Genomic DNA, 27481 nt, shown 5'->3' with positions numbered 1-27481 from the left:
AATTGAAGCTCTTTAACTTAATTTAAAAATCAGTCAGAAAATTTAAATGATTGCCTATGGTATTAGAGAAAACTTGTTCTAAAATTTTAATTAATTAGTTTTGAGTGCAACCACTGCTTTCCATCATTACTGAGTTAAACATTTTCGTGTCCAATTATGATGAGTACTATAACATTTGGAAAAGTCATCACTTCCAATGTAGCACAATCAACTCTCTAAAAGTAATTAACAATTCTTTGACACAGATAATAACCTAATAACAAACAGCTATAATTTTAGTTATTTTTTAAATAAATAAATGGATATTTAATTGTGAAATTACATGGAGTGATTTTATAATCGTAATTTTTAGGATAATAATTTTATTTATTTAATTTATTTGCAGGTGCTTTAGGAATATTATTTAATGCCTTCGATATACGGTATTGGCGATGTGTTATGAAAAGAGTCGGCCATTGTCCAGATGATGACATTAAATTTTATCTTTATTCCAGGTAAGTAACCAATTCTTTTTACTTAAACGTAACGCTATAAGAAAAATACTGCTTTAATGTCAAATTTTATAAGTGAGTGTTACACCCATGTGTCTCGACATATGTATGTAAATGTCGGCAGTGCATAAGGAAGGTTTTAGCCGAGTCATCAATTTAAGTTTAATTATACCAAAGTCAGAGAAAAATTGTTTTAGTAAATTTAAGAAGTCATTGCCATTCAGCTATAATTTTAGTGCGTCTTCGAAAAGTCCAAAGAACAAATACGATACTTCTTAACAACTGATTATAACTGGACTGTATTTTTCAATATGCCTAGTTGTCAGAAAGAATTAATCAAATTATTCTGTGTTCTTTCTATCATTTCGACTTCTTTTGTTCTCCAAACATCATATCTGCTATCGGAGTATGAACTATTTTTTAGAATAAGGGCTCAATGGAAAGTTAAGTCGAAGACATTCAAGAGTTCAATTAGTCTGTTGATAAATGTATTTTATGAATTTCATCATTTGTCATTTTAAATAGACAAATCCACATCATCTGAGAACATTCACTTGATAGCGTACTTAATCAGAATAAAATTTGTATTTATGAAGTGTTTTAATACTTCTCTGTAAATGTCTTTTCAAGAAATAAGATGATGAGGCCCAAATGTAGTTTAAAAAATAAATTTGGTAATACGAATCGGCTATTTCAGTTCAAGTATTTTAAACTTCTTTTGATTTTCTTTAAGGCAACAGCAAAGATTTTATATACTTGGAATATTAATAAAATAAGTAAAAACTTACATATAATCTGTTTTATAATGTTTACAGACAAAGAAACGATGACGTTAGGTTTCCCTTAGGTTACATTTAAACATGATTGTATAAATTTGAATTAATTCTTTTAATTGTCTCCACTACTAAACAAATTGTATAAATATCGTTAGTTTTAGTAAGTACAAGAAGAGAATAGACATAAGGAGTCATGTCCCTCTGCGGTACAGTGGCTGGGATCCTGATAAGAAGAATGTATTCATTGTACATGGATTCAACGGCACTGAGAGTAAATCGCCCATGACGTTCATTAGAGATGGTGAGATTTTTGTTGTTCTTTTATTTTTTTACTGTAGACTAGTTTGGTTGAGTTTTGTTTTTATACTATAATGATATTGGAAATAATTATTGCCATCTTGGAACATTTAGGAACATATTCTATCAGAAAGGCATTTAAATAAGTTAAGGCGTAAATTGATGCTATTTCATGCCTCAATAAAAACATAATTTTACATAATTCTCTTGCATTTGTTATCGCAGCCTCCTTTCTTTAGAAATACAAAGCCAATAAACTTATTAAAATTTCTCGAAGTGTGCTGGGTAAAAAGTACTTATTACTTTATTATTTATTTTATTTTATTTATTACATAATGCTTTTGGGGCTTTTCCCCTTAGCATGGAGTTTGACATTGAATGATTTGACAAATAATTAATACATAAATGGTAGATATAAAAATATGCAAAATAATAAATTTAAATACATGTAAACAAAATTATATAAACTTCCTTTCTATCTTACATCAGATCTTAGCTTTCTTAGCTTTTTAAAAAATTACCACTCATTGAGTAAAAAACTTCATATTTGTAAAGATAATTTGACATAATCACTTATAGCATTGATTTGATGTACAGAGTTAATAGAAAATAGGTTTACATAGTTTTCTGAGTCAGGCAAAGCTGCTACAATACTCGTATAGTTGTTTAATTTATGTGATCGAAAAGGCTGGAAGACCTGGCAGGAGAAAAGGAAGTGCAGTAAGGAGTCTGAAAGGTTATTTCTACATAAAGCGCATATATTGGAACTATCGAAGACATAAGTACCAAGAGTTGAAATAGATTTTTGTTTTATTGAGGTTAACTAATCTAAGCTGGGATATTAAACGAATTTTTTTGATGGAGATAAGCCAAGATAGATGCTGTTCATTGCTGCCCAGACTACTTATGTGACGGTACAAAATATTGTATTTACATCGGTATCTCTACTTAAACAATCATTCTAAAGTTGTTTTTCTAAGTTTTTAATTTGGGATTTAAGAATAACGCTATCTCCCTGCATAAAATCTATAGCACATGGTATTACTTTATATTCATTAAAATTTTGATTATAATAATAGCCCAGTTAGGAAGAGAAAACCTCTTATCATTTAAAGATTCGCCCCTGCAACCCGATGATAAGCTTTGGTGTCAAAGCTATACAGAGTAGTTTTTTTTTTCCTGCATACATGTTTTTTTTTAAAAACATATTCTCTGCACACGTGGAGTATAGACAGTTATACTGGAAAATAATTTAACCTTAAAAAACATATTCTCTGCACACGTGGAGAATAGACAGTTATACTGGAAAATAATTTAACCTTAAAAAACATATTCTCTGCACACGTGGAGAATAGACAGTTATACTGGAAAATAATTTAACCTTAAAAAACATATTCTCTGCACACGTGGAGAATAGACAGTTATACTGGAAAATAATTTAACCTTAAAAAACATATTCTCTGCACACGTGGAGAATAGACAGTTATACTGGAAAATAATTTAACCTTAAAAAACATATTCTCTGCACACGTGGAGAATAGACAGTTATACTGGAAAATAATTTAACCTTAAAAAACATATTCTCTGCACACGTGGAGAATAGACAGTTATACTGGAAAATAATTTAACCTTAAAAAACATATTCTCTGCACACGTGGAGAATAGACAGTTATACTGGAAAATAATTTAACCTTAAAAAACATATTCTCTGCACACGTGGAGAATAGACAGTTATACTGGAAAATAATTTAACCTTAAAAAACATATTCTCTGCACACGTGGAGAATAGACAGTTATACTGGAAAATAATTTAACCTTAAAAAACATATTCTCTGCACACGTGGAGAATAGACAGTTATACTGGAAAATAATTTAACCTTAAAAAACATATTCTCTGCACACGTGGAGAATAGACAGTTATACTGGAAAATAATTTAACCTTAAAAAACATATTCTCTGCACACGTGGAGAATAGACAGTTATACTGGAAAATAATTTAACCTTAAAAAACATAAATAAATAAAACCACTTAAATTCCATTCTGTAAACAATTCCTGAATAAAAAGAAGTATAGTACAGTAGAATAACTATCCAATTGCCTGGGAAACAGTGTATTATTTAGATTAGATTTATAAATAAATGAAAGTAACAGAAATGTTTATAGTTTCTCACAGTAATTTTTAATCATTTTTATTATACATAATATATAATATACTTTATTACATAAGGGCAGGTAATGGATAATGATAAAATTATATGAAGCCCAGTCCTTTGTCTGTTTAAAATAGTGAAAGTTAGTTAAATATATTAGAGTATTATTCCTTGTAAATGTATCAGGTTGGGAACGGAAAAAGCACACTTCCAGGGAAGAGCTGCAAGTAGAAATGTTAATAGTTACCTAATGTCAGAAATAATATTATATATATTTACAAATTAATTATGGCCCAGCTCACTAAGAACTTCTTGCCTTCGTATTCAGATTCTGATTCCAAGATTCTTCTTTTATTACCGATTATCATGGGTCTTATTTCTACAAACATAATAAAACTAATAAAATTACTTGCCAATGAGGATTTTATTGAAATGGCGTTATTACCCAGAAAAGTATTTTTATTTTATATTTGTTACCTACCAAATTCACTTTCAGATGCATCAGAGTTATAATTACCGTTGTAATCGGTTTCAGCCATTTTTTCTTTTTATAAAATAAACCACAATCCAATGAAACTTTTTTCGTACAACGAGCACAAAACAACACAACTTATTTGATAGTCGATAATATAAGTCGAATGATATACAATTTACAGTTTTTCAGAGTGTTGCCAATAGTACTAAAATTTCCGGATGTTGGTGTTATTATCGAAGCACAAAATTAAGATGTACTCATTATTATTAAATAATAATAAATTTTATGAAATATTGCGTAATCGCCGATTACCAATATCGAAAATAGATAGATAAGACATGATGTTATGCCATCACATTTGCTTCACAATACAGCAACTGGAGTTAAATTTTGCTGTACGGTTAAATAATTTCAACCTAAGATGGACTTGCACCATTTTCAAATTAAACATATTTACAATATTGTTAAGAGCTAAAACTTCATTCTCCCAAATATTAGGATTCTGAATTTTTTTGACTCTAAATTGTTTACAGATGAAAAGTTCATACTAAGTTTTATCTATAATTACTATTATCTTCATTTTTTTCAAAAATGGACTTGCCCCACTTTCAAAATAAACGGCTCATATGTATGCAACAATAATGCATTTACAAAAATTGGCCTGCAATGATATTTGGTGTTGGTAAAAGAAGGTGCAGTGTTTGCTAAAATCTGTTCAAAACCTGTTCGCTAATGCTGTTATGATATTAGGAAGGTTTCAATTTCACTTCCCATTCTTTCCAAAATGAAAAGTACCACTTTCTCTGAGCGCTGTTTTGTAATTTCAATACAAGTAAATAGCTATTTTTCAGGTGGGTGCTCTTTGAAGCTAGTTTGTGGATTATGAATTAAATGGGCTAAAAGGCTGATAGTGCCCCTTGTTGATTTCCCTCATCAGTAATTGCAGCGTTGGTTTTAGCTCAAGCCTAACTCACAATTTCCTCAGAAGAGGTGTGGCTATCAAATAACGAGACTATTGCTATAAAACATTTTATTTTAAATTTACACATATTTAGTTATTATCACCTTCAATTTACACCCCTCTCCTATCCCTACAACGCCCCACGCGAATTTACCATTGTTCGAAACAGTACTGGAAGTCTTTTTCTGTGAGCTCCAGCATGGCGCTTGCCGCTTTTTCTTTCACAGCTTCAACGGACTGAAATCATGTTCCTTTTAATGCAGAATTGACTTTGGGGAACAGATAAAAGTCACATGGGGCCAGGTCAGCCAATCAAGGCGAATGGCCTAAAACTGGGATGTTAGAACTTGGCTAGAAACGTCTTGACAGACAATGCAGGGTGAGCAGTGTCTAGATGGAGAACCCATGACTTGTTCTTTCACAAATCGGGTCGTTTTTTCCTTGCTCTTTCACGGAGTTGAGCAAGCATCTCACGGTAGTAATGTTGATTAATTATAATCGATATTTTCATCCGTTTTGGACGTGGAAGGGCGCACCTGGGCGGTCATCATCTCCGACGTCTTCTCGGCCATCTTGGAAACGCTTGAACCACTCAAAAACTCGCGCACGTAATTAATATTCATCGCCATAAACTTATTTTAATAAAAGATAAGCTTCAGTAGCGAAATAACTATTGCCATTGTGAAACATTCAGAAACCTTTCAGAGACGAAAGGTTTTATTAGAAAGTAGTATGGAGCATTTGTAATAAGGCGCAGAATTTCGCGTTTGTAGTGCTTGGAGACTGATAGTTACTGAAATATTTAGCTGAAATCCACAATTGAAGTCCGTTAGTCCAAATCGGTTTCAGGAGCGCGTTATATATAATTAAAATATCTAATTGTTGGAATTAATATCTTAACAAATAAGTCCTCTAAAATAAGAACCATATTTTTCACTTTACAAGCAAAAAGATTTCTCCTTTACAAGTTATGGTAGTAACCCCTGGAGGAACATTTCTTAAGGTAGACTAATTATCTGGTATGTAATTAACTTTCGGCGAATGTTAATGAACTTATTTCTTATTTGGAGGGATACCACACACTCGTATTTTATTTTTATTTTATATGGAATGCGCTTTCCTACTACTTATTTAATATTAAATAAAATTTAATTGAGTTCAGAGAGAATTAAAGGAAAAATTGCATTTCCTACAGTGAAAATTTTCAGAATGTTTTATTCAATTTTCCGCTATTAATTGCAGTATTTTTTTCCCCGCTGAGAGAAGTAAGAGAGAGTAAATTAATCAAATGAGTCCAGTGATAACCATATTTTCACTAATAATTTAAAATAACTTTGGTAAAACTCATAAACCACTCAATTGATCATTATACATGTCCATCTCTAGTTATTATTTTAATATACAAAACTTTCACTAGACACCTTCTGGACTGTAGTAACGCGCATGGTTAAAAAAGAAAGTCCTCATTTGATGAGAACTTATAATAGTTTTAAATGCTAAATATGATCTCACGTTGAAAATTGCTATATCTGTTTCAAACTTAGTTATTAGAAGAGCATGCCACTTTCCTTACGATAGAATTAGGTTATTTTTGATTATAAATTGACCACGAGGAAATTACACTAGCATTAAATTTATTTGCTTCCTATAGAATATATTATTTTCTGAACGATCTCCAAAATTGCTGGTGTATAAAACATGGGTTATGGAACAGTCTGCACGTAATTGTTTCTATCCTCTTCGAAAGTAACGCTTTTACCAAACATCTGTTGAAGAGGAGACCAATATTTTCCTCTTTCTGACATACTCAAAAGAGTGGTGCCTACACATACATTGGTCAAAAAAAGTATTCATACACTAAGTTTTTTTACTTTATCTACTGAACTTTTGTTTCTAGGATTAGTTCCTCAGAACTGAAATCGAAGATAGTAACAGTGAATTTATTGCTCTCATTTTCTTTTATAAACATAAAGAATTTGGGAAAAATTAAAAAGCTGCTTATTGGCAAACTTTCGAATGAAATCCAGTCTCTTCATCCCATTGATTTCACTAATAAATGATTTCTTCCTTGCAGTTCTACCTTTGTAACTCGCTGCATATAGGCGATTTCGGATGGTCTGTGGCGTAACATGGGTCCCTGAAGTTGACGCGAGGCTTTCCGAGACTTGGCGTGCTCATCGAAAGCTTATACTTCTTTCAACAGGATAACGATCCCAAACATACAGCCAAAAAAACTAAGGAATGGCTGCTCTATAATGCCCGGAAACAACTTCTCACCCCTCCACAGTCTCCGTATATAAACCCTATTGAAAATTGATGGTCTTATTTGGAGCGGAAAATACGAAAATTGAAATGTTCTTCCAGAAAAGAGCTCATAACCAATTTAAAGAAATCATGGGCAGAAATCACATCTCAGGAGACACTAAACCTGGTGGAATCTATGCCAAGGAATCTTCAGGCAATAACAAATGCAAAGGGATTGCATACAAAATATTAGGTCTTTAGTTTTGCGTTAATTATAACATTCAGACTGAGTGTATGAATACTTATTTTGCATACAATAAATTATTTTTCTGCTTTTTAATCAATTCTTTATGTTTATAAAAGAAAATGAGTGCATTAAATTCATTGTTACTATCTTCGATTTCAGTGCTGAAGAAATAGTCATCCTAGAACCAAAAAGTTCAGTAGTTGAAGTAAAAAAACTTAGTGTATGAATACTTTTTTTGACCACTGTATGTGTAGAACGGGGTTGGGACGTTGAAATTGAAAAAGGATAATAATTATTGATAAATAATATTATTATAGTTTAATTAGTGCCTAAGAGATCATTGGCACCCAGAGCTTTTTTCAGTGCGCTGCCAGTCTGTGGACAGTGTTCTTTCAATACAGACGGCATTATCAACCTGGACAATGAACTGTAAGAAGCTCCTATGAAAAATCTATGGGCCAGCATCTGGCTTTGAACCCGGAACCTTAGCGTGGGAATCCAGTATGCTAAACAATGAGCTAATTCCTACCTTCGTTTAAAACCCTTGTCCTCCGTGCAATATGCACTGGATTAGTGAATGAATACAACGTAGGAAACGAATGGGAAGGGTGTAATTTTGGAAGTCCTCACAAAAATAATCCAATCTAATCTATCTTCCACATTACGTACTGGATTCTTCTGTCTCCAAAAGAACCCCCATTAAATATAAGTAGTTCGTACGTAAGCTGTGGACCGCGCACTGTATTACCGTAGTGATACGCATGCACACAGCTTAATAAATGTTCAGCAAGTTCGTGTTGTCATGTCCTGGTCTTAATAACAACCAGCTACCAGGCGGCAAATCCCCCAGTAGGAATAATTCCTCCAGAAGAAATTCTTTCCAGTTTCTTCTTAAAACATAAGGACGTCTTCTAATTGATCTGCATGCCACAGAATGCATAATTTTTTTTTCATTTTTAGGTTCAATGTTTTTATTTAATTCTGCTAATAAAGCTTTTCCATTTTGTTTAGTTTTTTTGCCTTTTTTTGGCATTGGCTTTTGCCATACAGCCAGCATCGTCTAGGTGTTTATCACTAGAATATCACTTACTCTCCATTCTTACTTATAAATACATTCGCTTCACACAGTCATCCCTCTACTATATACAACTATTTATATAAACTACAGCTAATGGATGGATCAGTACTCAGTGCTCCTGCCATCCTTATAGCTTAACCGAAGTTAAAATCACATAATCCTTCTGTATTAATTTTCTCCCATTCATTCTAATCGGCTGTAACTTTTAAATACATTCATATTTCATTGCTAGCTCTGCTATAGATTTAAGCACATGGAGAATATTATGTTTTCGTAACGAAATGGTGCATCTAAATACCTGTGAAAGTCGTCAAACATTCGTTACCTTTGTACCACATAAAGTGGACATATCATAATTATAAGTATGTTTGAAATCCTCCTCCTCATTGCAATCTACGCAAAGAGGAGAGGACCTTTTGTTGTTCCTGTGTAGATACGATCCGCACACCGCGTGGTTCGCTCTCAGCCTGCTTATTGTCGTAACAACCCATTTTATTAGTAACAGTTCCCCTTAAACCATGGTTGTCTAGGTAACTGATCTGCCATAGTTTTATAGAATCTCCCTTTATTACCACTACAGTAATCTGTCTGCCATTTTAGTAGTGCTGCTTTTGCAATTATACACTTGATATCGGTGTGTGGTAATTTATAGTTAGCCATTTCCCCCACTATTGGTGGCTTCCTTTGCAAGTTTATTAAAAATTTCATATTATTTTATACCACATTGTTTAATTCTTTCTTTCTTATAATCTTTTTCAAATCTTATCTTAATATTCGATTTGTGTACTGTGTTACAGCGTATTTAAGAAGAGGCGACTATAATGTGTTCACGATAGACTGGGAACCAATTGCAAGATTTCCATGCTATCTTAGTTCAATAAGTAATACCAGAATTGTGGCGCAATGTTCCGCTCAATTCTATTCATATTTGACATATAACGGTGCTTTAGCTGAAAAAACTGTATGCATTGGCCATTCACTTGGTGCACACATATGCGGAATGATCAGCAATCATCTATCTTACAAGATGCATAAAATTATTGGTAAGTAGGCTGTTGATTTTAATTCTAGTTATAAGAATGATATTTATTTCTTTAAGAAGAATAAAAATGCTGTAATATGGGATCAATGTGACTATTTGATAATTATGAAGAATATACAATAAATAAATATTATTTGAACAATTTACATTATATATACAGAGATAATTTAATGAATCTATTACAAGTGAATTTAAAAAAACAGAAATAGTTAACTAAATCAGAAAAAGACAATGCCTAGGAGAAAATTACAAGTTCTACTTTACGACGCCAATGTGTACTAGTTTTTTTACGCACGTGAATAAAATGGTCGAGCTGCCTTGAACTTGTGCAAACGCACTAGACCTCGTAATACTTTCACTTCCTTCGCCATTTAACTCACCGTATTTAGTTCTCCATCACCTACTTTAGTCAGCAGAGCCAGATAACATACTCTTCTCTGTTTTGGGATTGTGTTAATATCTTTGTGGGTGTATGTATGGTTTATCTGAGGCTTTGTTTTATTTACTTATTTGCAAACAATGATTTAAAGTTATTTTATTGATGAAGTTCCAAGTTCATTCGAATTAGACATCTAATTTTAAAGATCTAGTTCAGTTAAGTAATTGGGCAATGTGATCTTTATTTAGATCTATATTGCTCTTCCAAAGCGCCTTACTTGGAACCTCCATACTCGACTCAAGCGACAGGAACTTTACTTACGTTACTGAATGACCAAAAGACTTCTCGACAAACGCTCCATATTGTCTCTTACCACAATAAGAAACTCTACACAGCTCTACTAGCCCCCAATCTGGACATACGGACTTGAACTGCACGGTACTGCAAAGCGTTACCAATCTCAACCGCATCCAATCCCTTCAATCGAAAATCCTACGCACAATCCTTAACGCTCCTTTCTACGTAAGCAATCACACCATCCATAAGGACTTAAAAATCCCATTTTTCCAGGACCTAGCCAAATCCCGTTACACCGAATTTCATTCGAAACTTTCCCAACACTTCAACCCGCTCATAAACAATCAATCCCTCAATCTACTCTTCCCTCAAATCCTCGCCGAAGACTGAAGCGTCGATGGCCTCGCGATCACCTGATCGCATGATAAAAAAGGGTATCCTTCTAATTAACTTCAACGGCATCTTGTGTTAGCCGACTAACGATGGACCATCGTTGGATGGCCCTCATTCAAATCTTTCAAGCCATTTTTATCTATGTATTTAATCCGATTTACTTGTTGCCAATAGGCAGTTGTAAATTAAATAAAGAGAGTAGAAAAAAAAATATATATATATTGCTCTTCCAACTAATTCAGGTGAGACCTTGCTACCCTGAGTAATGGTACAACTCACCTTGGACCTCTAACAAAATTCGAGGTGATAAGTGGGAGCTGGCAGTATGGATTAACTACTTGCTAGTGCCAACTCACCTATTCCTTCATTGACCTCTCTAAATATTCTGAAGGAAGCTCCTGCAAATGGTGGGTTAGCTACCTCCAAGGTTCTCTAAAATTATCTAAGGATGGTTCTTCCACATCAAAAAGAAACCATCCTTCAGTGAAATTATAGAAATAAAGGAGGGTCAGTAGTCCGATATAATCTCCCTGTCTCATGCTCTCACCTCCCCTTAAAACCTGCCTTAGTTATTCCAATATGGTTTTATTAGGAGTGTTCTAAGGAGTATTTAAACCGCTCCATCCATGTTATTATCCAGACCTTCTAGGGAATCTCAGGGAACGAGAAACCGATAGGTTAGGATAAACTCCTTGGTGCCAGACTACTACTCTAATTCTCCAAAACGGACATATTTCGCCCCCAAAACCTAGTGGACCACCCAGGCTATCTGGGGACCACAAGAATCTGCATCCGGCAAATTTTGATGACTCCTAGAAAGTCTTAATACCCCCAAAGAGAGAGCATATCTACCTCTACCATGCGACATTCATGAAGGCTTGCTGAGGAAATATAAAAGAAGCCATAGAGAACTGTAATTCTGCTAAATTCTATGCACCATCCTAATTTTATTTTATTTTTTTGAGAATAGTTGACTGGGAGACAGACCACAATGCTCTGAAAAAAATGCTTGCGCTAATGAAGTCAGGTTCTCAGATACTAACCTGTCTCAATATAACCTCACAAATAATAATAATAAAAATAGTTTGTTTGTAATGATAACAAATTAGATCTCTTGCTCATTTCTTGCTCTGATAAACAATAACTTTCCATTTATAGTCCAAACATCAAGCGTTTGCGCTCATACAAGTACATATGCATACACACTCTAATGGCTGTCGCTCAGATTCCCTAAAAGCTCTATGAAAGCAGCTTTTAATAAAACTTATCCCATATGGTTTTCCGTAGAAACGTAATTTAGTAAGTGAGTCCAGAAACTGAAAAACTAAATAGAAAATTTTCCTTCAAAGAATTGTAAATAAATAAGCGCAATCTAAGATTATAAAAACCAATCTAAATAAAATTTTGCATTATATTTATAGCTTATAAACGCTTGGTTTTATAGCAAGAGTTTGACAAAACCTTATTCGAACATGTCAGTTTAGTCAGTATAATAATAAAAATAATATTTTATTGCTTTTAGAGTGTACACTCATAGCAAGGAGTTGACCCATGCAATTACAATATAAAACAAATACAATACAATATACAATATAATAATTTCATGTTTAATGAGTAAGCAAAGAAAAAGAAATGATCAGGTATAAGATAAGCATAAAAAGAACAGAAATGTCGTACTAACGGAAAAAAAAAATAATAATAAATAAATCCTTAATTCATTAATTTAAATCAAGCAACCGAATATAAAATTATGCCTAAGAACAGAACAATAATAATCTTCACTGATAAACATTGAATGTAAGGTAGGCAAGTGTGTATTGTAAACGAATCTTATTACTGTACTATTGTTATCGTATTTAAACATCAAGCATTAATAATAGTCACTAGAAATTAATACTAAATAAAGATTTTTCAAAAAAATAAACAAAAAATTAATTCTAACTCCGCTCGCTCTACCTTTTACAGAATTTTTCGAGGCATTAACCAAAAAATATCAAAACAAAATCTGAAGCTAAGAACTTGTTAACAATTTTCTGTAGGTCAAAATTTTGACTACAAAATTGAAAACATCATTAATTTGGATAATGGTTTTGAAAGTAAAGTAAAGGTAGTTTAGTCAGTATGAAAACAAAACAAAAATAAACTAAGTACTCAACATAAATTTGTGTTTTCAATCAGTACAGTTAGGAATTCCAACAGTATCTAGTACTTTTAGGCTGCGTTCTCCTTTTGAGTGAAATCCTATTTTTAATTCAAAATTATTAAACAAAAAAACTGAATTACGTTATTGTATAGAATGCATTGCACAATGTAGTCATAAATTATTTTTCGTTCTGAGGTTTTTGGGTATTGGCCCAATGGTCTCTGTTTCAAAGAATAAACAAAAAAAAATCTCCGTGATTTATGTGGTTTTAGAAACCAGAACTCTCTTTTTCTGGAACAATATTTATTTTTTTTAAGCTCTATGTAAATTATGTTTATTTTATGGAAGAAATTTCTTACACTTGATAACCCTCGAACTAAAAATGGTTGATAACAGCCACCATTTGTTTGTACTTATATTATGTGTTTCATTTAGGTTTAGATCCAGCTAGACCGCTGGTAGATCGTTTTGGAGGACCATCATTTAGACTAACCAAAGATGATGCACATGTAGTACAGGTGATTCATACAAATGCAGGTTTACTAGGCGAGAATCCACAAGTTGGCAAAGTTGATTTCTGTGTAAATGGAGGACGATGGCAGCCAAATTGTAGGATATATGACAGAAGATTAAGTATGTATAATCCTTAAAATATTTTTTAGCTTTTATTTCGCCTTTGAGGCATAATTTTTATTTTAGAAATTATTTATTTCATCACAGAACCTATTGGGTCAGGCAAAAAAGCAAGTGGAAAATTTTTCATTTTCAACCATATAGTAGTAATTTATTTACCTTTTCCAAAAGTCTCTAGGCATTTTAGAAGATGGGTAACGAACATAATTTAATTTTCAGTTAACATAAAATCCTTGAGTAAAGTTTTACTTAATATCATAATATATCTTTCCGAAATATTTTCTTTAAGCTTTAATTTCCTAAACATTTAAATGTTTTGTTTTGTTTAAAACTTTTTTAAAAGAAAAATTATTAATGGATCATTTTGTATTTTTATTTTTGTTTTAGACACCTCTAACATTATAACCCAGTTCTCAAATTCAAATAAATAAAGATGTCGATCATTTCCGACCTACGAGGTGTGTTCAAAAAGTAACGGGAATTTTTAAATTTCGCGGGTTTGGAGAGTCTGATTCTAATTTTTTTTTTTTTTATTATGTTGGTACACATGCCCCTGAAGTACGATAAAATTTTCAGTAATATTCATTGTTTACCTCTTAAGTGGCAGCCGTTAAGGTTAGACGTGTTTTTCGAGCTTGGCGATTTTTGTTTGTTAAAAAAAATGGATCAAAGAATTTGTATTAAATTTTGCGTAAAAAATGAAATAAAGTGTGTGAAATGTTAATAAAGGCATATGGTGAGTCTGCTATGAGTAAAACAAGGATTTACGAGTGGTATAAGCGTTTCCAAGATGGCCGCGAAAACGTTGAAGATGACGAACGACCTGGACGTCCAAGCACATCAACAACCGATGAAAACGTGAAAAAAGTGAAATGGTTATGAACGATCGCCGAATCACAATCAGAGAAGTCGCTGATGATGTTGCCATATCAATTGGCTCATGCCATGAAATTTTTTCGGATGTTTTGGGTATGAAACGTGTGGCAGCAAAATTTGTTCCAAAATTGTTGAATTTTGAAAAAAAACAGCTGAGAATGGAAGTTGCTCAAGAGTCACTCAATGAAGTCGACAACGATGCGGATCTACTGAAACGTGTTATAACAGGTGACGAAACATGGGTTTACGGATATGATGTCGAAACTAAGGCTCAATCCTCCCAGTGGAGGCATTCTGGATCGCCAAGACCGAAAAAGGCGGTCGAATGTGAAGGTTATGCTCACTGTGTTCTTCGATTTTAATGGCATAGTGCATCATGAATTCTTGCCACAAGGTCAAACAATCAATAAGGAGTACTACCTACAAGTTCAACGCCGTTTGCGTGAAGCAATCCGAAAAAAACGCCCGGATTTGTGACAAAACAATTCATGGATTTTGCACCACGATAATGCACCTGCTCACACTTCATTGCTTGTTCGTGAATTTTTGGCCAAAAACAAAACTTTAACGATGCCCCAGCCTCCATATTCGCCAGACATGGCTCCATGTGACTTTTTTCTATTTCCAAACATAAAGAGAAAATTAAAAGGCCGTCGTTTTACAAGCATAGATGACATTAAAAGCGTATCGCTGAAAGAGCTGAAAGCTATCACAAAGATCGAGTTTCAGAAGTGTTTCGAGGATTGGAAAAAGCGCTGGCACAAGTGTATTGTATACGAAGGGGACTACTTTGAAGGCGACAATATTAATGTAGATGAATAAATAAATATTTTTTTCAAAAAACGAAAATTCCCGTTACTTTTTGAACACACCTCGTATTTATTGTTATAAATAAGTTGATATAAAAAAGTAAACAGCCTATAACTTCCAAAAGATCAAATAAAAATAAAAAATGCTAATAACGAAAAAATATATTAAATATTAAGCGAATTTTTGCCTCAAATTCTTTTTCTTATTAATCAAATTGAACATAGTTAAAATTTTGAATGAATCACTCTTTATCATCACTCGAACAGAATGAGTGAAGCAGAACGTAAAGGAAAATGTTGTCATGCTTTCCTATCTCTCTCAGTTATACACTCCAATTCACCATTCCACACTTGCGTTTCCATCTGAATAATTTTGCTAATAATTCTAATTTAATGTTAGGTAAAACAATTTTTAGATAACGAACAATCCAGAAAATCTGTTTGATTTGGATTCTGAAAGTTGTGTAGTACATTTGGGAGATAGTAAGCTTTCTTTGTGGCCAATATTGTCCATAATGTTGAACTGAAGTTACAAATAAGGAAGATTTATGAAAGTTTGATGAATTTTACTGAGTGTAACCGTAATTATTGTCAATACTTTTGGAGGGGAGAGGGCGATCGACTGATGTTATCCTAACATTGTTTTTCTTTCTGAACTGGGCCACTCAAAGTGAACTATCACCTGCTGACCTTTACTTGCTAGGCAAGGTGGGTTGAGCAGAGGTCATGTAGTTTCTCTTTGAACATCTCCCCTCAATAATATTGATAAAATAAAATCTGATAGTTTGATCGAGTATTTTATAGTTTTAGCTTTTGCTTTACAGCCATTATTTATCTATAACATTTTTTTGTTTGTTTTGTTCTTCAATGCTATGAACCGAAATAAAGTTAACATTACTTTTTTTTTGTCTAAAGGAAGAGCACGCTGTAGCCACTTTATGAGTGCTTGCTACCTTGCTGCCACTGTTGCTGATGAAGGTAAAAGGCATTTAGGGGTTCCTTGTACGAAAACTTGCAAAAGAATCAGAGGATTAGAAGAATTTACTGTACCAATGGGAGAACATACACCAGACTCGTAAGTGTTTATGACTTCGCATTTTTATAATTACTTTTATTTTTTTTACACTTTTTAATTATTCATGATTCAGATTAGTAAAACGTTTTAATTTATTTTTCAGAGCAAAAGGAACATACTGCGTCCAAATGACACACATTAAATCGTGCCCCTTTGATTAAATTTGTTAAGTTTAATTATAAGTATTTCAAACCAAAAGTTAGTATAAGTCACCTGATGCTGGACATTAGGAAATTATAAAGATGGTAGTTATTTATTGTACATAATTTAATTTAAGTAAAAAACTAGTTACGAAAAACTTAGCATTTTAAAAAGTGTGACGTTGGAATTGTAGGTACTATAATTCATGAATCTTGATACTTTAGATGTTACACGTTTATACTTTTGATAAGATCAGAAGTGATATACTTGTGGGATCTAGATACTTCAAATATTGGAAATCAAACCTAGATTATAATTGGAATAGCGTGCTTTTACAATTATTTAAAAAAAAAAAACCACGTTGGCTTTGAATTGTGTCAATCCTTGTCGTTTCATGTTTCCTTAATTTTTTTAGATAACTGATTAAATAAAGTTAATCTGCTTATTACATAAGTCCAGGAACCAAAAGAACTAACAACCCCTCTGTTCCAATCCAACTACCTTTAGCAATGAACAACTAATGAAGTAAGCATTGAAGTCGAATTCAAAAGAAATTTATTCAACTTACTGTACAGAAAAAATAAGAGCTAATTTAATTTTAAAATGTAAGTTAATATTAAAACAATTACTAAAATGTAAATGTTTGATACGTTTTTCGACGTGTCACAATCATTTTGATTAGTAAGTTTTGCTCTTGAATTATGCTTTTTTTCCTGATCATTTAAAGAATCGTAAATGCCCTTCAATGTATCTGTTTAGTTTACTTTAAAATTACAGTTGGTTACTTAAATTCTTTAATTTAATTAACCTCAGATTTATGGGACATTATGTTTTGGTTTAGAAACTATCAACCATTCTTGTTACACAATTAGTAAATAATTAATACACGACAGAGAGGTTTCTATATTCTTATCTGAGTAAATGAAATTTACTTTTAGTTGATATTTTCTAATCTAAGGTTACATCAATTATTAAAATCTCTGAAACATTATTATTCCAATTTGAATTCCCTTAATGCTTTTAACAAGTTATTTTAAATAAATACAGTTTATTTTTTTATTTATACATATTTTTATATTTTTTAAATATATATATATATATATATATATAAATATATATATATATAAATTTATATATAATATATATATAATATATATATAAATATATATATAATATATATATAAATATATATATAATATATATATTTATATATTTATATATATATTATATATATATTTATATATTTATATATATATTATATATATATTTATATATATATTATGTATATATTTATATATATATTATATATATATTTATATATATATTATATATAAATTTATATATATATTTATATATTTATATATATACGAGGTGTGTTCAAAAAGTAACGGGAATTTTCGTTTTTTGAAAAAAATATTTATTTATTCATCTACATTAATATTGTCGCCTTCAAAGTAGTCCCCTTCGCATACAATACACTTGTGCCAGCGCTTTTTCCAATCCTCGAAACACTTCTGAAACTCGATCTTTGTGATAGCTTTCAGTCTTTCAGCGATTCGCTTTTAATGTCATCTATGCTTGTAAAACGACGGCCTTTTAATGTTCTCTTTATGTTTGGAAATAGAAAAAAGTCACATGGAGCCATGTCTGGCGAATATGGAGGCTGGGGCATCGTTAAAGTTTTGTTTTTGGCCAAAAATTCACGAACAAGCAATGAAGTGTGAGCAGGTGCATTATCGTGGTGCAAAATCCATGAATTGTTTTGCCACAAATCCGGGCGTTTTTTTCGGATTGCTTCACGCAAACGGCGTTGAACTTGTAGGTAGTACTCCTTATTGATTGTTTGACCTTGTGGCAAGAATTCATGATGCACTATGCCATTAAAATCGAAGAACACAGTGAGCATAACCTTCACATTCGACCGCACTTGTCGAGCCTTTTTCGGTCTTGGCGATCCAGAATGCCTCCACTGGGACGATTGAGCCTTAGTTTCGACATCATATCCGTAAACCCATGTTTCGTCACCTGTTATAACACGTTTCAGTAGATCCGCATCGTTGTCGCCTTCATTGAGTGACTCTTGAGCAACTTCCATTCTCCGCTGTTTTTGTTCGAAATTCAACAATTTTGGAACAAATTTTGCTGCCACACGTTTCATACCCAAAACATCCGAAAAAATTTCATGGCATGAGCCAATTGATATGGCAACATCATCAGCGACTTCTCTGATTGTGATTCGGCGATCGTTCATAACCATTTCTTTCACTTTTTTCACGTTTTCATCGGTTGTTGATGTGCTTGGACGTCCAGGTCGTTCGTCATCTTCAACGTTTTCGCGGCCATCTTGGAAACGCTTATACCACTCGTAAATCCTTGTTTTACTCATAGCAGACTCACCATATGCCTTTATTAACATTTCACACACTTTATTACACTTTATTTCATTTTTTACGCAAAATTTAATACAAATTCTTTGATCCATTTTTTTTAACAAACAAAAATCGCCAAGCTCGAAAGACACGTCTAACCTTAACGGCTGCCACTTAAAAAGTAAACAATGAATATTACTGAAAATTTTATCGTACTTCAGGGGCATGTGTACCAACATAATAAAAAAAAAACATTTTACAATCAGACTCTCCAAACCCGCGAAATTTAAAAATTTCCGTTACTTTTTGAACACACCTCGTATATTTATAGATATATTATATATAAATTTATATATATATTTATATATATATTTATATATATATATTTATATATATATATTTATATATATATTTATATATATATTTATATATATATTATATATATAGTGTCTGCCTCCCTTTAACTGCGACTGCCCCACTCCGTCTGTCTAACGCCCACCGGCAGCTCATTGGCTGAGGAAAACACATGCTGCCACCACCCCAACTGGGGCCGCCCTCCTCCAGCCTTCTGTCACACTCCAACTCCGTCTGTCTTGCTCCCACCTGCCGCTCATTGGCTGGAAAACACATACTGCCACCACCCCAACTGGAGCCTTTCTCTTAGCTGGCTTTTACACAGGTCCGTTACAGGCTACGGTCACTAAACTCCTACAACAATCTAGCCCTTTCCCTTCCAGTTCAGGTAGAGACCGGCCCTTTTGTCTACACAGTGGTGGCCTGTTACCGACTTTGGTCGCTTAACCCCTAGAACAATCTAGGCCTTTCGTTTCTGCCCAGGTCAACTTCGTTACAATATTTATACATATTTATTTTTTTTATTTATACATATTTACAATATGTTTAGTATAATTTTTTGATAAATCAAATTGCTATCTACTTATCATCGCTTCAGCTCCTAAAACTCTATTAATGGCACTAATTTGATTCCACAGTAGTAAAGTTTATTCTTCTTAAACCTTGAGCAATACTGTTGTGCACTATTACGTTATTTCACCTTTGTAGAACCACCTGATTTCGATCAACTATAATTAGTTTTATTTTTCTATTAAACATTAACATTTCTGTCAATGAAATTTATAAATTCCCTTACCAACAAACCAGAATCTCAGAATTAAAGTTGAGAGATTGGAAACTCATATATAATTTTGCCAACTGATGAAAATAAAGTGTTCCAGTAAATCTGTCTGTTAAATTTGACAAGTAATGAAGGAGAGAAAATAATTAAAAAATAATAAAATTAGTAATAATAGTGCTTATTACTAATGTATTAACCGATTTCGAAGCAGTCATAAAATTAAAAGCAAACATCATTAATTAAAATTAAACTATTTACGAAATGAATTGTAATTAGTGATAATCAAAATCTTTAATAATAAGATAGATATCTTTATTTTGTTGTATTATAGATTAAAAATAATTTTATTAATTTGTCCTGTTATTTGAAGATCGTGAAATTATTTGAAGCGTTTAATAGAGTAATTTTCTTTAATATTAGAATGATTGATGAATACCAACTAAGAGCAAATAATAATTATTGGCTTTTAAGTTAAAAAGTAAAGCATTTATAAAAACGTTTTTTAAACAAAATTAATGTGTAATGGATGAGTGATGTAGCTTTGATTAATTAATGTCCCCATGTAATCCCCAGATTGAAATTTATTGTAGTGTAGCAAAAGGTCAATGTTAGTTGGTAATGAATCAACTAAACTGCATTTTACTGTAAAATTAGTCGTCCTAATTTATCCTAATATTAAATAACAATGAAACAAAGCTTCAATTTGTTTTATTTGGGTTTGAAATTAACGTTGTGTGTCACATCTTATGTTACGTTATATATTTTTTAATCAATATAAAAATGTTATTCCTTTTTTAATCAGTTTTTTTTTTTATTTTAACCAAAAGTTTCGAATAATATTTGTCATCGTTTTAACAAATTTAACATTGATCAGAAGTTTAAGAAACAAAATTTTTTGTCTACCTCAAAAGTGCCTAGAAAAAAGTTCTCTTTTAAAGAGCAAGAAGCAACATCATCATTAAATAATCAATTTGCCAAATTTATGTACAACTAAAAAAGCTGTTTAGTTTTAAAAATGTTTCAAATCAAAGTATGTATAAATAATTATTTAGATAAAAAAAAAAAAAAAAAATACGTTAATGTGTGATAAGGCTAGATTACCACCAAAGTATTTATTTATACTTAATTTTTTAAATTAATAAAACTGAAATCATCAAAATGTTAAATTAGTAATAAAAATTTGCGCAGAAATAAAAACTGACAGTTTTCTATAAATGTAAAAAATAATAGCTAAGAAATTATTTTTTCTTGTAATTTAGAAAGTGTACAAAAAATTTCAATGTATTTTTTTTTTTAATAAATTATTTTATTTTTTTACTTTTTTTTTTAAATTTAGCTTACTAAAGTTTACTTTCTTAATTAATGTTTCTAAATTAGGATTATTTACTTCTCTTAAGAAAAAGTAAAGTAATGTTTCTACGCGAATTTTCGATTTTATACCTTCGCCCGAAAACGTGTCCTTTTACAGAAACAGGCACTTGAGTACAAAAAAAAAGAAAGTGTTTTGAAATTGTTATGTATTATATGTTACTGTTTCTTCAGAATAGCTCAAATTTCACATATGTTTTGAAAATTGTATTAAGTTGCCAGTTTTTATATTTTTTTAATGATATTCTCGAAAACAGCTCTAACGAATTTCTTAATACATGCAGCATTTCATTGAAAATTGTATTTGTTTAGCAGTTTAAAGAGATCATGTTCCCTAAATTATTTTATAAACAAACTCGGAAACTATTCATTAAGAATGTGGATGTTTTGTAAATTCTAAAAAAAAACAAATTTAACAAACACACTGATTAATTACTTATAAATATATGTACACCTTCACAATATAAACCATTCATTCAAATATATGTATATGCATATATTTTAATTTTATTTTTCTACAATTATTTGTTTAAACTAATAAACACAGGTACGCCCCTCATTAGTGGAATCGATCGACATTGAGAGAGGTAATTAAACTCATTAAACTTAAGGTGACATTGACAACAATATATGATAAACCTATCTAATGTAATAAATAATTAAGTGCAAATGCTGTCTAAAAATTTAATGCATTATGTGGCCCATATAAATATGTTTACTCAGACATACCTAAATAAGAATATAAATTAAATAAGTATACATTTTTCCCTGCTTTACTGTCCGATTACATGAATAGCTCGAATATCATACTTTCCGCTAAAATAGGCTCTTTCAATTCTGAGGTAAGTATTGTTGTTTTATTTCTTTTATATTAGGAAGTGTTCTAATCACTTCTTTAAATAAAACTACACGATTATTAAAAATCATTGACAATTGGCCCGATACTACCTCAACACAAAATTAAATCATTTGTCAATTAGAAGAACCTTTATTTAATTATTATTATTATTCTTTTTATTTTTCTTATCTATTCATTTATTAACTTTACCTTCTTTAAAATTCTTTAGGACACCTCCAATCAATTGGAAATACAATCATTCCACGATTTTCTCATGTATTCTTTTATCAGTTTTGAATGAGTTATTTTTGTAAAGAATTGTATTTAATATTAGTTGTTAACAACTCCCTTAAAAGGACCGTAGTCTGCTAATATACATAATACTAATAGGGCATTTGGTAATGAAAGTTGGAGTTTCAGGCGCAACTGTAGTAAACGTCTAAAAGTATTGTTGATTTAAAAGTTTCCAAAGATAAAAATATTCAGAAAAGTTTTAGACTAATCAGATAACGCCAGACATTTTTTAATATTAGGTTAGTGTAGAATAGAATGCATTGCATCGAAAAATAAACATTGAAGAAGCATATTTAGAAAACTTAAATATCGTTATAAAAAACTTATTTGCTTTGCTGTATAAATTACAGCAAATCATTTATTTTTGGAAAATGCGGTTTTTTCCAAGTTTTGCAACGTTTTTCACAAAATCGTTGAGATTTTCGTTGTTGCAAAAAAATATCACAAAAGAGAAGTTGCTCTATAATTTAAAGACAATTTGGGAACTTTATTCTTAATTCTTATGGAAAATAGAAAAAAATTGTCAAAGTAGGGCGAGTATTTTTCAACAAGATGCTTTTTAATGCAGTTTTAACGATCAAACCTTACTACAGGTCAGTTTTTATAAAACCTAATAATAACTGTAAATTTGGGCTTTCATTTACCCTGCTTTTTATTATTATTATTTAAGGCGTGTCAACATCTGAAGTCATTGGCGATCGGATCTTTATTCAGTGCACTGCCGGCCTGTGGACAGTGTTCTTTCGTTGCAGTCAACACTGTCCACCACCGGACAGTGAGCTGAAAGAAGCTCCTAGGAAGAGAAAATCTAAGAGCCAGCAGCAGGATTCGAACCCGGGATCTCCTCCAACCGTATAGTTAAACCCTGCAATAACTTAAGTTACTTTTATAACCCGTAAAAACTCAAGTTTTCTCTGCACTTTCATTAAATTAACCTAGACATTGGCCTGACATCTTCTATTATCTAACAGCGTAATTCAATTTAGCACAGTGACATTGTATAAAACCTAGCTGATTCATTATGACGATTCGTAATCTATTAACGTTTCTATCTTCACTGTTTTATTGTTAGTACCTTTAAACCAATAATAGCATACAAATTGTTTAAATTGAAACAGAACACTTCTTCTTTGCAGGCAATTAGAATGAATATTACATACTGAAATGATGACATTGAATAACAGTCAACGTTATCATTTGTTGATATATTCAACTAACCTGGAGTGATGAGCATTATTAATTAATATACTTACTGCAAATACTTGCAATTAGTTAATAAATTTGCTCAATATTACTCATATTTTACAATGGCTTGTTATCTCTAATCTGAAGTTCTTTTCGGGAGACGAATGTATTTTTTCAAAATTCAACAATGAAGTTTCTCTCAACTGAATATTTATAAATTTTCTCATAAATAACTAAAGATTTTCTTTAAAGATCATCTGCAAATGTATTCTTCGAGTCCCAAAAACTTCGATATGAATCGTTTTTTCACTTTATATGTTTGGCATTATCTAGGTATGATTCTTATGGGAAGGAAGAAATTAGCTCAGCGACTTGGATTTGCAAACGAAGATAACAGATTCGAATCCAGCTGCTAGACCATAGAATGGGTGCCGTTGACCCCATATGTTGTCTCGTTATAAATTACAAAAAAAGAAAAAGAAAAAAAAGGCACTCAGAAAATTGACCAGCACATAATAATCGCAACTTATGGTGTGACCAGCTAAAGCTAATATGCCTAAGACAGGTGCAATTTTGTTTAAATTAGATGGCATTGGCGGCATTAATGCAGACTTTTGAAGGAAAAAAAATTAACGAATATATGTTGGGATTTGCCTGAGTTTGTTCAATGGATGTAAAATTCAAAAAGTAGATAATCTGCAGGGTGCCTATTTTGAACAGTAAGGGTATTGCGTATGTTAGTCTAAGCGCTGAAAAAGAAGGATAATTATGTGAATATTGAATCCCCCATAGTTTGGGGTTTGTAAAGGAAATGGCCAAATCCATTGCGACTTAGTATTCATTTAAGCTCCCTTAAGTATCAGACATTACCAAACCGATCTGTAAGCAACCATAAAGGGTTAGCTGTATTACTACAGTGTAAGTATAGCTACTAGAGTTGTGTCTGGGAGTTTCGCAGAATTCAAATAGTTGTACATTACAATTACTTCTGCAGTATCAGTAAAAGTTTGGAGTCACAGTGGTTGTTGTACTGAGATACCAGCAGGGGCGCCAAGATACTTGAAGAAATGGCTCATCCACTTCCCTTTAGTTAATTACTAATTTTACTCGATTATTTTAACAATATAAAAATTATAATTTTTTAAACTGTGAACTTCTGCTTTCAGGACAATTCGTGGACACTTTTAACCGTATTTGTAGTCATACTAGTTATGGGATACTTTTACATGAAGAGGACGTATGGGAAAGAAAGAAAGTACCTCAACTTAAACCTCTGCCTTTTATAGGCAATCTTCTTAAAGTATTTACTTTTAAAAAATCACTTAACGAAATATATAATGAAGCTTATAATAAATTCCCTAATGAAAAGGTGGTTGGAATTTATGAACTACTTACACCAGTACTAATAGTACGCGACACTAAACTTATAGAAAACATTATGACTACAGATTTTCCACACTTTGTGGACCATCCAATTGTCAGTGAAGAAAAAGGTTTGTTACATTCAATTCTATTTCAGATGAAAGATAAAAAGTGGAAAGGTGTAAGATCGAAAATAACTCCTGCGTTTAGTAGTGGAAAATTAAAAATGATCTTCCTTCATATGCTGGAATGTACAGAAGAATTAATAAATAGTAATAATGAAAATATCAACAAAGATTATGAAATAAAAAACGATTTAAGTACTTTCTCAATGAATGTAATTGGAAACGCCATATTTGGTATACAATTAACGAATAAACAAGCATCTACAGAATTCCAAAAAATGTCTTCTTCTCTTTTCGTACTTAATCCATTCAGATTTCTGGCGACTTTTATAATAATAAATGCTCCAAAGTTCTCGAATTTGTTTGGTTTAACATTTTTTTCTACTGAAGTTACTCAATACTTTGAAGGGCTTATAAAAAATACATTTGAACAAAGAATAAATATCAGCGCAATGATTACGTCCAACAGCTTTTAAAGCTCAAGGAGCAAAATTTTATTGAAATTCAAAAAAAAGAAGTAGAAAATAAAAACTTACAGCCAAATAGTAAACCTCCAGCAGAAAATATCGGTAATTATAGTTATTATTTATATATAACGTACTTTCATGTTTTTCTATGAGCTTTTTCAATTATAAAATTGATTTGTTTTGAATTTAATTGTGAAACCAGAGAGAAGGGTTTAAATAAGTTGGTGGTGCGGTAGACTTGTAAGCCGGAGAAACCGTGCTCAAATTCGGGCTTTAAATTTAAATCTTATCTTATCTTAATATATCTAAGAACCTTTCCAGCTGTCTGTCCGGTGCCTTCAAGTGCTGTGTGGATTCTGGGCCCATTGGCCATAAATGAAGACGCGCCATAAATTTTAAAAAAATAAATAAAATGTGGAATTTTAGAAGGCTTTCAGAGCTGCCACTAAAACTCTTCGGCCACCTACTCTACGAAATATTTAATGTAAACAAAAGAGCCTATTTAACTGGCCACAAAACACTACTTTATTAATTTAATAGCAGTTTTACAATCTTGCTATTTTTTATTTCATTATTTATTACTTTTAATAATTTTACAACTTGCACAATAATATAAAAAAAATTGAAATACGCATACGCAGGCTTTATTTCGGGAACGGCGGCCATCGAGTGACAAGATCCCCATCCCGGACCCCCAAACTCGATGTCAGGCATTCGAATTCCTTTCATTATTTCTTAGAGCTGCTAAAATATATCCATCCTAAATTGCATGTACTTTTGCAATTAATAGTCTACTTACTCGAATTACTCCCCCCCAAAAAAAGAAGATATATCCAAAACTTAAATAAAACTACTTCAGTTCGAAATTATTACACATAAGTATAATATAGAAATTTAAATATTTGTATTTATTGAATATACTGTATACAGTATTGATACTTATTGATAATTATCGTTTACCATTATTCAGAAATCACTGACGAGTTACTTACTGGACAAGCATTCCAGTTTATTATTGCTGGACATGATTTTCTCTACTTGAATATCCTCTACTCGATGTTTGAAATTGCACGAGTTAATCACATCCAAGAACGTCTAAGAAAAGAAGTTAGGGATGCGTTAAAGAAGTGCGGTGGATATACTTATGAAGCCCTCAAAGAAATGACCTATTTGGAGCAATGTATTCAAGGTAAGTGCTTGGTATTAATTTAGGGATATAAAATAAAATGTCGTTATTAATGCTTCTTTTTTTTTCCTTTAGAAACCCTGAGATTACATACACCATCATGTTTTACAACAAGAGAATGTACAAAAACTTATGTGACTGAAGATGGATTAGTTATTGAAAAAGGTCAGAAGTTGGTTATACCTCTAAGTGCAATACATAGAGATCCTAAGCTTCATGAGGAACCTGAAGTATTCAATCCAGATCGACTGCCTCCAGGCACAACAAGAAGCAATTTTACTTACATGCCTTTTGGTGATGGCCCGAGAATTTGCATTGGTAATAATAAAGTTGGCCATTGCTCTCATATAAACCGAGACAGACTCTTAGTTATTTAATTTACTTACTTTTTTTTTTTATCAATAATGCAATAATGGTTAAATAAATGTTCTGATCAAAATAGGACATTGAAATTTTGGTCATCTAATTTCCTCGATCCTATAATGCTAGGAATCAAGGTTGTGTTTGTTTGAGTGATTAAGAGCAATGACTTAAAAAAGGTATATTCCAAGTTCAAGCATCGCATGTAACGACTAAGTTTTTATGTCTTACAAAAAGTAATTAGCAAGCTCCAACCCCTATCGAAGAATATAAACGGAGATCGA

General features: G+C 31.7%; 2 protein-coding genes across 3 annotated transcripts in view; both read left to right on the top strand.

Annotated features, from left to right (window-relative positions):
* The window catches only part of LOC141456876 (lipase member H), a 69161-nt gene extending 51620 nt beyond the window's left edge, over positions 1-17541 (top strand). For both annotated transcript variants that reach the window (XM_074133222.1, XM_074133221.1), the window contains exons 2-7: positions 386-494; positions 1423-1568; positions 9518-9763; positions 13410-13607; positions 16208-16367; positions 16471-17541. In XM_074133222.1, the coding sequence (XP_073989323.1) occupies positions 439-494; positions 1423-1568; positions 9518-9763; positions 13410-13607; positions 16208-16367; positions 16471-16528 (864 nt within the window). In that variant the 5' untranslated portion in view covers positions 386-438 and the 3' untranslated portion in view covers positions 16529-17541. The remainder of the gene's footprint in view (positions 1-385; positions 495-1422; positions 1569-9517; positions 9764-13409; positions 13608-16207; positions 16368-16470) is intronic.
* A 6359-nt stretch (positions 17542-23900) lies between these two features.
* Positions 23901-27054, top strand: LOC141457109 (probable cytochrome P450 6a23). The gene is made up of 2 exons (XM_074133639.1): positions 23901-25652; positions 26622-27054. Exons 1-2 carry the CDS (start codon positions 25136-25138, stop codon positions 26861-26863), a joined length of 759 nt encoding a protein of 252 aa, XP_073989740.1. The 5' UTR covers positions 23901-25135; the 3' UTR covers positions 26864-27054.
* The last annotated feature ends 427 nt before the right edge of the window (positions 27055-27481 follow it).

This window comes from Rhodnius prolixus, unplaced genomic scaffold (assembly GCF_049639745.1).
Source record: "Rhodnius prolixus isolate KJV_2025 unplaced genomic scaffold, Rpr scaffold_10, whole genome shotgun sequence".
In the NCBI taxonomy this organism is placed as follows: Eukaryota; Metazoa; Arthropoda; class Insecta; order Hemiptera; family Reduviidae; genus Rhodnius; species Rhodnius prolixus.
This window is presented reverse-complemented; position numbering and strand designations above follow the sequence as displayed.

What these genes read in the sequence shown, in the direction of transcription:
- LOC141457109 (XM_074133639.1), top strand. Translation starts at nt 25,136, where the DNA reads ATGACTACAGATTTTCCACACTTTGTGGACCATCCAATTGTCAGTGAA. An exon ending in CGCAATGATTACGTCCAACA is followed by an intron (nt 25,653 to 26,621) that starts GCTTTTAAAGCT and finishes ACCATTATTCAG; the next exon opens with AAATCACTGACGAGTTACTT.